Source organism: Euleptes europaea, chromosome 5 (assembly GCF_029931775.1).
Source record: "Euleptes europaea isolate rEulEur1 chromosome 5, rEulEur1.hap1, whole genome shotgun sequence".
In the NCBI taxonomy this organism is placed as follows: Eukaryota; Metazoa; Chordata; class Lepidosauria; order Squamata; family Sphaerodactylidae; genus Euleptes; species Euleptes europaea.
This window is the reverse complement of record NC_079316.1, coordinates 12228333-12240574: the sequence shown is the minus strand read 5'-3', so window position 1 is coordinate 12240574 and position 12242 is coordinate 12228333. Positions and strand designations below refer to the sequence as shown.

Below are 12242 nucleotides of genomic sequence, written 5' to 3'. Positions count from 1 at the left end.
GAGTCCACCACTCCAAATCAGCATTCTTAACTACTACACCATGCTGTGAAGATCTTTGAGGATCAATGCTTTGGCTGCAGGTTTTGCCTGTGGCGTCATCCATAATACCAGGGAGACACCATAAAGCCCAGGATCTGTTACTCGCAGGGTGTAGCACAGTGGCTACAAAACTGATCTTATGATTTGGGAGGTTCCTGGTTCAAAAGTCCCCTCTTGACTTGGAGTCCCCTCTTGACTTGAATTTCACATCTGACCGGGACTCGGGGGGCCCATTCAGTGGTGGAGCACGGTTTTGCAGCAGGAGAGGCTTCGGCTTTCCTTCCCTTCCCTCCCGGGCCACTTTCGACAGCAAGAAATGGCATTGAGGGGGGCTGTTTGTCCCTCTGCAAGTTCCACATGTCTGCCCACAAACAGTCACCCTGCTGCCATTTATTGCTGTCAAACGTGGTATGGGAGGGAGAGATGCTCCTCCTTTCATGGTGCCATCCTCCAAAGTGATTTACCCACCTCTCCCAATTTTGAAGGTGTCTGACATGAAACGTGAGTCAGGTGGGGGAAGCCCCTACCCCAACTCGTGCTTCACATCTCATGTAAAATGAGACCCTTCGGCTAGCCACTCTCTCTGCGTCCCCACCTGCAATAAGGACGAATAATCACATTAGTCAACCTTATAGGGTTTATGTAAGATTGCTGAGATAATGCATGCTAAGTGCTTTGAATGCTGCAAGTACTATATAAATGCTAAGTTTCGTGATCTTACGTCGCTGGGAAACTGATGTGCACTACTATTACACAGTAGCTTTTCTGTAGCATGCAGATAAACATCTTTCAGCTCCATAATTCACATATACATTTACTGAGTGTGCGCAACTGCTGGGTGAATCCCTGATTTTAATCGCGTGGTTCATACAGACAGATTTACAGTGGGATTAAACTGTTTATTTCATGGTTTATAGCAGTACAGTAATTGGGACAAGTTCTTGACTTTGGTCTTTCCACAGTAGGATCTTAACGCCGCTGTTGTTTTACCATTCTGCTGTCAACTGGAAGTCGAGTTACATGTGGTTCCACATGGAATTTAATATGGCCTCATTTCCCCATCAAATCCCTTCAGTGCCACTTTGCCGCAGCAAAAGGAGTGATGTATTATAGACCCTAGTGGGGTAGCTTGCTCCTGGGCCGTTTTAAGGTACCTAATCTCCCACTGCCACTGATACACTCTTTCAATGTAGAAATCAGATTTCCCCACCCCTTTCTTTATACACAACATGTGAATACCTCAAGGGGTTAAGTGGCCCCCCACTTATGTCTGGTGTGGCCCCAACAACCCAGGAAATATACAAGTGGGAATTCACTTGGGAAAAAAAAAGTTAACTCCTGGAATTCTGACTTGATTTAATACCAAATAGGTAGGGTTGCCAGGTCCCTCTTCGCCACCGGTGGGAGGTTTTTGGGGCGGAGCCTGAGGAAGGCGAGGTTTGGGGAGGGGAGGGACTTAAATGTAGGGTTGCCAACTGCCAGGTAGTAGCAGGAGATCTCCTGCTAATTCAACTGATCTCCAGCCGATAGAGATCAGATCACCTGGAGAAAAATGGCCGCTTTGGCAATTGAACTCTATGGCATTGAAGTCCCTCCCCTCCCCAAACCCTGCCCTCTTCAGGCTCCGCCCCCAAAATCTCCCACCGGTTGAGAAGAGGGACCTGGCAACCTTACTTAAATGCCATAGAGTCCAATGGCCAAAGCGGCCACCTTTTCCAGGTGAACTGATCTCTATCGGCTGGAGATCAGTTGTAATGGCAGGAGATCTCCAGCTATCACCTGGAGGTTGGCAACCCTACAAATAGGAGATCTTGACATTTCATAATGAGAGAACCCAAGGACCACCCTCTCTTATTTTCCCCTAACAATGCTTCTCTCGTAGAGAGGAGTCTGAATACCTTTCCATCACTACATTTTTAGCTTAGCTTTGTTTTTGGGGTCTCTTTCTGACATTTCTGGGGCCACTGCTGGTGGCTGTTCTACAGGCCTTTTGGGCAGCAAAGGCTCAAGGCCATGAATGAAGACCAGGATTTCTCCTGGACAAGTATCTGAGTGCGAAAACCCAGCTGGGAATGGAGGAGGGGTGACAGGCCTAGCTGGCTTAGTCAAGCCTGGGCGCCCCATTGGTTTGCCCAGTGGACGGCTCTCGTCAGGAGCACCGTGTACATCAGGCAGGCTGGGGTTGGGTTTTGGTGATTGAGGAGGGACAGGAATCCCATCTAATTGCTCAGCTTCAGTTTCTGGTAAGGAGTGGAGAGATACGTGCGTATGAGACACAGGAAGGACTATGACCCGGCCCACTGTCTTTCCCAGATCTGTCGAGGTCTCAAAGGTGCCAGAAGTGGGAGGACGCTGCTCGTGTTCTTCATGATCACGTGAGTGATTCTTGTGATGCCTGTGATGGTGGCGGTCGTGAGGGTGATGGTGCCGATCGTGGTGACCACGGTGTCCTTTCCTTCCACCCTCCGAATGATCCTGACGGTGTCCTTCCCTTCCACCCTCAGAATGACCCTGTTGATGTCCTTCCCTTCCACCCTCAGGATGACCCTGATGATGTCCTTCCCTTCCACCCTCAGAATGACCATCTTCCTCATGGCTTTCATCATCACCCCGGTGTCCGGGTTTCCTGCCGCCAGTTTGTTGTCCCGCATCGACCTGCACCTGATAGCACAAAACATACCCCCGTTTTATCAAGAGAACATTTTCTGTTAGAAGGAAACTTGTCCTTTGGGGATTGCTGCCAATGGGCTGCATGAGGGCCATTTTAGTGGCAGTCAGCATTTTCATTCCTGTACACATGTCTGCCTAGTAAACGTTGGGATGTGATGTCACCCCATGGTTCAGGAATGACTCGGTGCTTGCACAGGGGACGGTGTGTGTCTAAAGTGCCGTCAAGTCGCAGCCGACTTATGGCAACCCCTTTTTGGGGGGTTTTCATGGCAAGAGGCTGACAGAGGTGGTTTGCCAGTGCCTTCCTCTGCACAGCAACCCTGGACTTCCTTGGTGGTCTCCCATTCAAACATTAACCAGGGCTGACCCTGCTTAGCTTCTGAGATCTGACCACATCAGGCTAGCCTGGGTCATCCAGATCAGGGCTCCCTTTACCTTTTTACACATGGTAGAAAGCTCCTTAAGATGGCTCATGGATAGTTTGGGAACCACTGGTTTAGACAGATCTGGTCTTTCCCAAGTGTCTGCACCACTGAACTGGGGAAGACATTTTACTATGAGTTATTATGTGGCATTCTCAGTAGATCTGATGTCTGATTGAGTAACGTACCTGCGGGTGGAAAATTTCACAATCTGCGCCGATAAACTTTCGACGTTCAATCCGGCTTTCTACCACAGAGCCTTTGCATACACCCATCTCCTGGGAAAAGAAAAATCCCCCCCATCAGCAAACTTGGGAACAGTTACATTCAAATTCAAACCAACCAAGATTTTGGGTGCTCCTTTATAAATGTGCCAAAGCCCAATTGTATTGCATGGCACAATTGGTCTTTGTGACCTTTTGTGTGCCAGCAAGGAACCATCCATGGTACTGAATTCCCCTCCTGATTTGCCACACCATCTCTTTGGCGTTCTTTCCAACCCTGTAACAACTCTCCATCTGGCACAACTGAGGTTGAAGGGAACTAGCTTAATACCTGGAGATTTTGGGGATGGAGTCTGAGGAGGGCGGGGTTTGGGGAGGGACTTAAATGAGGCATAATGCCATAGGTTCCACTTTACAAAGTGGCCATTTTCTCCAGGGGAACTGATCTCTGTTGCCTAGAGATCAGTTGTAATAGTGGGAGATCTACAGCCACTACCTGGAGGTTGGAAACCCTAAAAGGAAGCTTAGCACAGCAGTACTGAATTTTTCATGTATATCTACATGACAGACTTAGCATAGCCTTTCTATACTTAATCAGAATCTTGGAACTGATAGATCTAATGGTGGGGACCTGGACGCTTGTGTGCATTTGTGTGTCCCATCCTTTTCTTTTGTTTCTCTTGTCTCCCATTGGCACTGTCTCCTCTGCTCCCATGCTGACCCTTTGCCTCCCTTCCCCCCCGCCACTATTTTTCCCTTCTCTGCTTTATCTCCCTTCTTCTCTCCTTGCGCTATTTTATGACCCCCTCATTTTTTTTTGAATTTTTATGCAAACCTGGGAACTGATCAAGGTTGTAGGGGGGGAAATCCCCCTTATCTGAGCATAGTACCATTGTGTGGGTTTTTTGATCCGCATCCCGTGGGTATTTTTAAATATATGATGGGGAGAAAAGGTAGAAAACTCTGGAAAAAAAATTCTACTCCCTTGCCAAATGACATTTCCCAAGATTCTTTGGAAGAAGTCATGACCTTTATAGTGGTATAAAACCAATACAAGTCTGAAGTGTGGATATGCTCTTCTACAGCAATCCTGGAGATGGGACCAAAGAAACTCTCTTTATTCTCCTTTGCTAAATGGATCTTCTGGTTCCCATCTGTCCATCACTGGTTTCATCTCCCTCAAACATTTGTGATCTTGGGGCTCACATTCTGATTTCTTCCTCCGATGTCCTGAATCTCTCAAGTATTTTTATCTCTCGTATAAAATTATAGTTATTCTAACTCATCCTTATTTTAAAATTCAGATTAACCAGTAATATTCTGAAATCTTCACATCTGTCAGTTATTCTGGCATTTGATTGCCAAGCTTGGAGTTCAGAGTGGGCTGATGGAGTGGGAGAGAGTGCCTCAGCAGACATGTTACTGACTGGGAGGTTTTCCAGCCGGAAGGGTAACACAAACCTTGCCACCAAAGAGGATTGCTTAGAGAGATCTGGTCTTTCCCAAGTGTGTGCACTACTTAATTGGGGAAGGCTTTTTTTTTCTATATAAGGAGCTGCTCTTGGTTGCCTGTGCTGTTTTGTTCTCTGCTGATGTGCCTGCAGGGGGGACCGGGACAACTGTTTCGCTTGAGCACTCTGGAAGTGCTGCAGATTCTGTGGGTGGGGAACAGAAACAAATGTTACTCTTGCTGCCACCTGGGACAGTGGTGCCACTAGGATGGACATACAGAGCGAAACCTTTTGCTTGCACATGTGTGATGACTACAGGAGAAGTTGTAGACAGCGAAGGGGTGGCAGGATACGGACAACGTCATACTAGCAATAAGCGTTGTGCCCGCAGGCTGAAGAGGGGCAGATAAAGACAAACATTTTGCTTGCCCCTCCTGGATGCCAGGCAGTGTCTTCTCAAGAATATGTGGAGTTGACCTGTAATCAGTAACACACAAATAAATGTAGGGCCCAAATACTCAATGACTATTTCTTGTCATCTTCAGTTTCCTTATAAGAAGCCACAGGTCTACTGGATTTGGATCGAGGCCGCAGCGTTGAGGCAGGGGACATTAATCCCTCTCCACATCTTCCCCAGTAAAACACCCCTCTCCCAACTGCCATTTGCTCCAGTATGGTTAATAAAAGACAGGGAATCCTGTTCAAGTCACTACCAGTCCTAAGCAGAATTACACCCTTTGTCTATTGAAGTTAACAGGCTTATAATGCTCCTAAGGATTGCAGTGTATATCTGATAGTGGAACGAATACGGATGGGTACACTGTGCCAAAGTTGTAAGTTTCTATGAAATAACATGCCATGTGCAAGCAGAATGAATACTCACAGCCTTTGCATCTGGTAGGAATGGACACTTAGAGAGATCAGCCACAGCCTGGCTTTTGGAGCAAGATGTCTCCTGGATAACATACTCCACAAAGTTTGAAGGACCAACGACCCACTGTGGAAAAGAGGCAATGGGTTGGCACCATCGTTGAAAGGAGCCAGTTATGAACCACAAAACCCTGCTGTCCAAAATTGAACAAAACCCTTTGCAATGCCGGCATGTGTGTGTGTTAAGTGCGTCAAGTCGCTTCCGACTCATGGCGACCCTATGAATCAATGTCCTCCAAAATGTCCTATCCTTGGTACAGCCTTGCTCAGATCTTGCAAATTGAGGGCTGTGGCTTCTTTTATTGAGTCAATGACCTTAGGCAGATGATGAGAGGGAGGGCATCTTGGCCATCTTCTGGGCATGGAATAGGGGTCACTGGGTGTGTGTGTGTGTGGGGGGGGAGATAGTTGTGAATTTTCTGCATTGTGCAGGAGGTTGGACTAGATGACCCTGGTGGTTCCTTCCAACTTTATGATTCTACTCTATGATTCAGTGTAAGGCAGCTTCATGTGTTTGTGTGTTCAAGTATAGGGAGTGGGAGGGGTTTTGACCGGGCGGAGTACGTGTGTGAGTCTCTATGTGGTGTACCAAACGTTCCCATGAAAGAATCCCACCCTGCCATACCCCATCTCCAGGTTACCTGCGACCGTGCTCTGGTGACATTGTAGAGATTAAAGTAATGGGTGTGGTTGCTTTCCTCGTTGAATTTGGCAAGACTCAGAGTAGCTGCCTCCTGAAACCTGGGCTCAGTTGGATCGTCAGGGGTTGGGCAGTCCGGACAAGTTCTTACAATAACGGAACCTGGGACTGTTTAGGAAGAACAAGGTTGATCAGATAATCACTTTTCAGCTCATGGCCTGGTGTCTTTCGTTCTCTCGAAAAATTATACTCAGCGGCTCCTCAGTGGAACAGGCTTCCTTGGGAGGTGGGGGGCTCTCCTTCCCTGGAGGTTTTTAAGCAGAGGCTAGATGGCCATCTGTCAGCAATGCTGATTCTGTGAACTTAGATCGTTCATAATAGGGAGGCCAGGCAGGAATGAGTCAGTACTTGGCTCATGTGGCCCTTTCTTACATGCTCAGGGTAATGTCGATCACCACTTTGGGGTCAGGAAGCAATTTTCCTCCAGGCCAGATTGGTCAGGGATCCTGGAGGATTTTGGGGGGCCATCTTCTGGTCATGGAGTAGGGGTCACTGGGGATTTCCTGCATTGTGCAGGGGGTTGAACAAGATGACCCTGGTGGTCCCTTCCATCTCTATGATTCTATGATCCTACTTTTTATAGGCAGGGAGAACAAATTTGTGAACTGCTTTGCGTCCCCAGCATAGAGAAAAGCAGGGTATAAATACCTAAATACGTTCAAACTATTTTGTGTGAACTTAAGCTGATCATGAGAGGGACGGCAGGAAGGGATAAGTCAGTGCTTGGATCACATGGCCCTTTCTTACATGCCCAGGGTAACGCTGATATCCACTTTGGGGCCAGGAAGGAATTTCCCTCCAGGCCAGATCGGCCCAGGGATCGTGAAGGGGTTTTTGTCTTCCTCTGGGCATAGAGCAGGGATGACTAAGGGAGGGGGGGAGGGAAGGTAGTCATGAGTTTCCTGCATTGTTCAGGGGGTTGGACTAGATGACCTTGAGGTCCCTTCCAGCTCTATGTTTCTAGGTTTCTTTTTAGCTCCCTTTAAAAATGTTAAGGGTAAGTTCAAAGTTGTGCCCCCTCCCCCTCTAAATTTTTAAAAACACTGCCATGGGAAAAGAAGTGTGCGTGCCTTTATGAGCCGTCTTTTATTCAGGCAACCACGTTTATCAAAAAAATACCTACCTGGGTGTAAAATGCAGTCATAGTTGTACAGGTGAAGAATTCTCCATGGCTTGTTGATGTACAATGTTGCTTTGCACTGCCCGAAGACCTACAGCAATAGAAACATTGGAGCCAGAGTTTGGAGAGCAAACTTGTTTCGCAGATGTCTCCCCAGTTACCTAAGAAAGCGACCTTCAAGCTTTCCATCCCCTGAACTGACCTTTAACCCCAACTTGCAACACGGAGTCGTCTTTTAGTTTGCACCTTATTTGGCCTTATATCGGGGGTTATAAATCTGTTCAGGAATTTAAATCCGAAATGTCTTGCGGTCCCCTTTGGGACTCAGCTGACTGGGGTCATTTATGCATGGGTACTTGGACTCACGTTCGCCCCCTGTCTGACTCAGATATTCCTTGGAATTATGCACATGTTTTCCTTCCATGAGAAATGAGCACGCTGCCAGCCCTCGCAATGTCCGGGTCTTCCCATTCCTCTGTTAATCCGACTTTTCCCTCCAACCTGAGCTCAGCCCGGCTGAAATCTCTGTGCAGATGGCAAAGCACTGGACACAGCCAGTCACAAAGCAGCATGTAAAGAGGCAGGGATTCAAGCGCTTCCTGCTAGCTTGGAGCTCTTTCTGAGCAAAAGAAAGGCTTTTTAAAAACAAGGCTTGGATTTCTCCCCCCGCCCTTCTTTCAGATTGCTCCTTTTTTTTGTTTTCTGTCCTTAAAATGCTTTTTTATGCAGCGATTGGTTTTTTGGGGGGGTGATTACCTCTCACGGTGAGCGCTATGAAATAAGCCTATTACAGAGCAGCATTTAGAGGGGTGGGACTTGATTTGAGCTTGGGAGACTGCTGGTGCATAAATTCCCAATAGGAAAGTGGGAGTCCAGAGAGCAACAAACCTCAGGTAAAACTCCCATGCATAAATGACCATTGTGTCTAGAGTTTTGCTCTTTACTGACTATGTGATAGAGCAGTGGTGGCGAACCTATGGCACGAATGCCAGAGGTGGCACTCAGAGCCCTCTCTGTGGGCACGCGCGCCGTCGGCCCAGCACAGAGTTCGCCTGAGTTCGTTCCCCCGGCTGAGGAGGCTGGGGACCAGCGGTGCCTTCCCGGCTCCTCCGGGAAGCTCCGGGCTCCTTCCCAGCGCCTTCTTCGCAGTTGCTGGCTGCGCGCTCCTGGAGTGAAGACAACGACGAGCTTTCTGCCAAGGATTGGAAGATGCAGAGCCAGGATGGGGATGGACCGGGAGTGGGATGCCTGGGCGGCTGTCTGCGGCGGGCTGGTTGGTGACTGCAGCGGGGCGGTTGGCGGTGAGGACCAAACGGGGGCCCACCTGGCATTTGTGCTGGAGCCAAGCCCTTCGCTTAGCTCAGGTTTCCACTCTACTCGTTCATGCAACCAAAGGTGCCTCTGAGCATGTGCAGAGGGCTGTCCCCACCATCAGCCCCCCCCCCGCATAACAGTCTTTTAAAATTTGTATGAAGGTAACAGTTGGAAAAAGAACCAAACTGAAGGGGTGGGGGCTATGCTCCAGCTGCTTTCCTTCCCCCGCTCGGCCACTTATGCAGGGTTGCCAACCTCCAGGTAGTAGCAGGAGATTTGCTATTTCAGTTCATCTGGAGAAAATGGCTGCTTTGGCAATTGGACTCTATGGCATTGAAGTCCCTCAGGCTCCACCCCAAAAACCTGCAGGTGGCAAAGAGGGACCTGGCAACCCCTAGCCCCATGTGGACTTCTAGCTGTGCTGGCACTTTGCGATAAATAAGTGGGTTTTGGGTTGCAGTTTGGGCACTCGGTCTCTAAAAGGTTCGCCATCACTGTGATAGAGACTTTCAGAGCAAGATGAGGAAGGCCTGAGTTCAAATCATACTCTGCTATGAAGGTCATTGAGTCACCTGTGGACTCTCTCTCTCTCTCTCTCTCTCTCTCTCTCCCTCTCATACACACACACTCACATATACTTTCCAACCTACCCCACAAGATTGTTGTGAAGATAAATATACTCTCCTGGGAGATTTGGAGGAACAAAAATCTAATACATCAATAAACCATGCATCTAAAAATTAATAAAATGTAATACATTAATTGAATATATTAATCAAATGAATTAATTCAAACATGTTGGATTCCAACTAAATTTTCAATAATGGAAAGGGAAGAGTGATTTTTGTAAATTCCGCTTCCCACTGTATCTCGCGTTGTTCCTGAGGGTTTCCTGAAGCATTCAGGAAAAATTCGGGGTAGTGGGGAAGGGAAAAAAACCCTGTTTTGCTAATGGAATCACCTTGCATTTGGGGAATAATTCACCTGGCTCCGCAGGACAAATACTTACCGAGTCATGTGCCTCTCTAAACTTGCAATCTTTCCAGGACTTCCTGCTCAGAACATGGCACTCAGTTTCCAGCACATCCAGAGTGAGGTAATAGACCGTCCCAGTGTCTTGCTAAAGATGAGAAGACAACATTTCTTGTAGCACAAAAAAGTGGCAAAATTAGAAAAAGCAACACAAGCATTTTACGCCAAACACATTATATGGCAGTATTTTTAGGATGGATTTCAACAACAACAAAAATCTTCCGGATGAGACTTCCTAACCTTACATTTGAGTCCAGAGGCACCTTAGAGACCAATAAGATTTTCAGGGTTTTAAGCAAACAATCTAAAAACCAAGAAAATAATGTTTTGTTACAAGAAAATGTTCAGGGAGATTTAAGATGTTTAAATGCTCAGGATAAATTATAGAAGTTATGGTATTAGTTTTTTTTTTTTAAGTTCAATCTATGTTGTGGCTTGGAGGATGAAATATGTTTTAGTGAGTTTTAAGATGTATAAATGTTTAGGATGAATGACGGAAGTTATGGTAATAGCCTTTTTTAAAGTTCAGATCATGTCCTGACTCGAAAGATGAAATATGTTTTACCTTCTTTCCCTTTAGGGAAAAAGCTCTTGAGCTGTTTATGTTTTTAGTGCATCCCTGACTCAATTTCCTTTCTGTAGGATCAAAGAAATCATCACCCACATCTTTGCAATATAGTATGTGGCTCTACAGGTCACAGTTTATTCTCCTACATAAAATTGACAAGCTGGCAGGAGATGGCACTTGGGTGTATTGGGACATCACCACATTTGGTCCTCTGCTTGATAGATAGGATGGCCCATGGCTTCGTCTTTCCCCATGTCTGTATCTGAAAGTGGTAGAAATGGATGGAACCTGACTGAGATTATGCAGGCTAGCCCAATCTTGTCAGATCTCAGAAGCTCAGCAGGGTCGGCCTTGGTTAGTATTTGGATGGGAGACCACCAAAGAAGGCCAGGGCTGCTAGGCAGAGGCACGCAATGGCAAACCACCTCTGAACATATCTTGCCTTGAAAACCCCACAGTGTCTCCATAAGTCACAAGAACATAAGAAAGGCCCTGCTGGATCAGACCAAGGTCCACCAAGACCAGCAGTCAGTTCACACAGTGGCCAACCAGGTGCCTCCAGGAATCCCAGAAACAAGACGACTGCAGCAGCACCATCCTGCCTCTGTTCCACAGCACCTAATATAATAGGCATGCTCCTCTGATCCTGGAGATAATAAGTATGCATCATGACTAGTATCCATTTTAACTAGTAGCCATGAATACCCCTCTCTTCCATGAACATGTCCACACCCCTCTTAAAGCCTTCCAAGTTGTCAGCCATCACCACATCCTGGGGCAGGGAGTTCCACAATTTAACTATGCGCTGTGTAAAGAAATATTTCCTTTTATCTGTTATGAATCTCTCACCCTCCAGCTTTGGCAGATGACCCTGTGTTCTGGGATCACAAGAGAGGGAGAAAAGCTGCTCCCTGTCCACTCTCTCCATACCATGCATAATTTTATAGACCTCTATCATGTCTCCCATTAACCTCCTTCTTTCCAAACTAAACAGCCCTAGGTCAGCTGTGACTTGATAGCAAGAGAGAGAGAGAGAGAGAGAGAGAGAGAGAGAGAGAGAGAGAGAGAGAGAGAGAGAGAGAGAGAGAGAGAGAGAGAGAGAGAGAGATGGATGTCTTGAACTGAAATGTAAAACCCAAGCAAGTGCAAGCATATCTCCTGCTCACCCACTGAAGTTGACGGACATCAAAGATCCGCTGGAGTCCCAGTACGTAGCCCTTTCTGCGGTCTTCGTTGAGCTTGTTTAGGGCCAGCTCTGCAGGTCCCCTTATCGAGGAACTGTTACATGGCAGGGAAATCAACCGGTCCGGAGGTGGTGGCGGAGGTCCTGGATGAGGTGGAGAACGAGCCAGGGAGCACAGTATCTGTGCTCCGATCAGAAGGGAAACGAGGAACGCCATTCTGGAAATGTCTGGGGAACTAGGAGGGAGTTTGGAGCCAGCAAGGAAGAGCAGGGTTTTGAAAGAGAGTCTTTATAATATATTTTGAGGTCAATCACCGCATGCTGACCATCACCTTTAACTTGAACATGCAACTCGCAAACAGTGAGTCAATGATTAGAAAACTGAGCTTCAGGGTTCATTAGCAAGACACACAAACCCTCTCTGGATCCAAATCCTTGGATTGTCGTGGTGGAAAGTGCCTTGATGTCACGGCTGCTTTATGGCAACACTGCAGGGTTTTCAAGAAACATTCAGATGGGGTTTGCCATTGCCTGCCTCTGCATGACAACCCTGGACTTCCTCGGTGGTCTCCCATCCAAATACTAACCA

At 47.3% G+C, this 12242-nt stretch overlaps 1 protein-coding gene across 1 annotated transcript; it reads right to left on the bottom strand.

The window, feature by feature from the left end:
* Positions 1 to 1947: 1947 nt before the first annotated feature.
* LOC130478208 (fetuin-B-like) lies at positions 1948 to 11881 on the bottom strand. The gene is made up of 7 exons (XM_056850361.1): positions 11637 to 11881; positions 9880 to 9990; positions 7560 to 7647; positions 6378 to 6544; positions 5690 to 5803; positions 3320 to 3406; positions 1948 to 2700 (listed from the first exon to the last, which is right to left on the bottom strand). The coding sequence occupies exons 1-7, from the start codon at positions 11868 to 11870 to the stop codon at positions 1948 to 1950; spliced, it is 1554 nt and encodes a 517-aa protein (XP_056706339.1). The 5' UTR covers positions 11871 to 11881.
* Between the last annotated feature and the right edge of the window lie 361 nt (positions 11882 to 12242).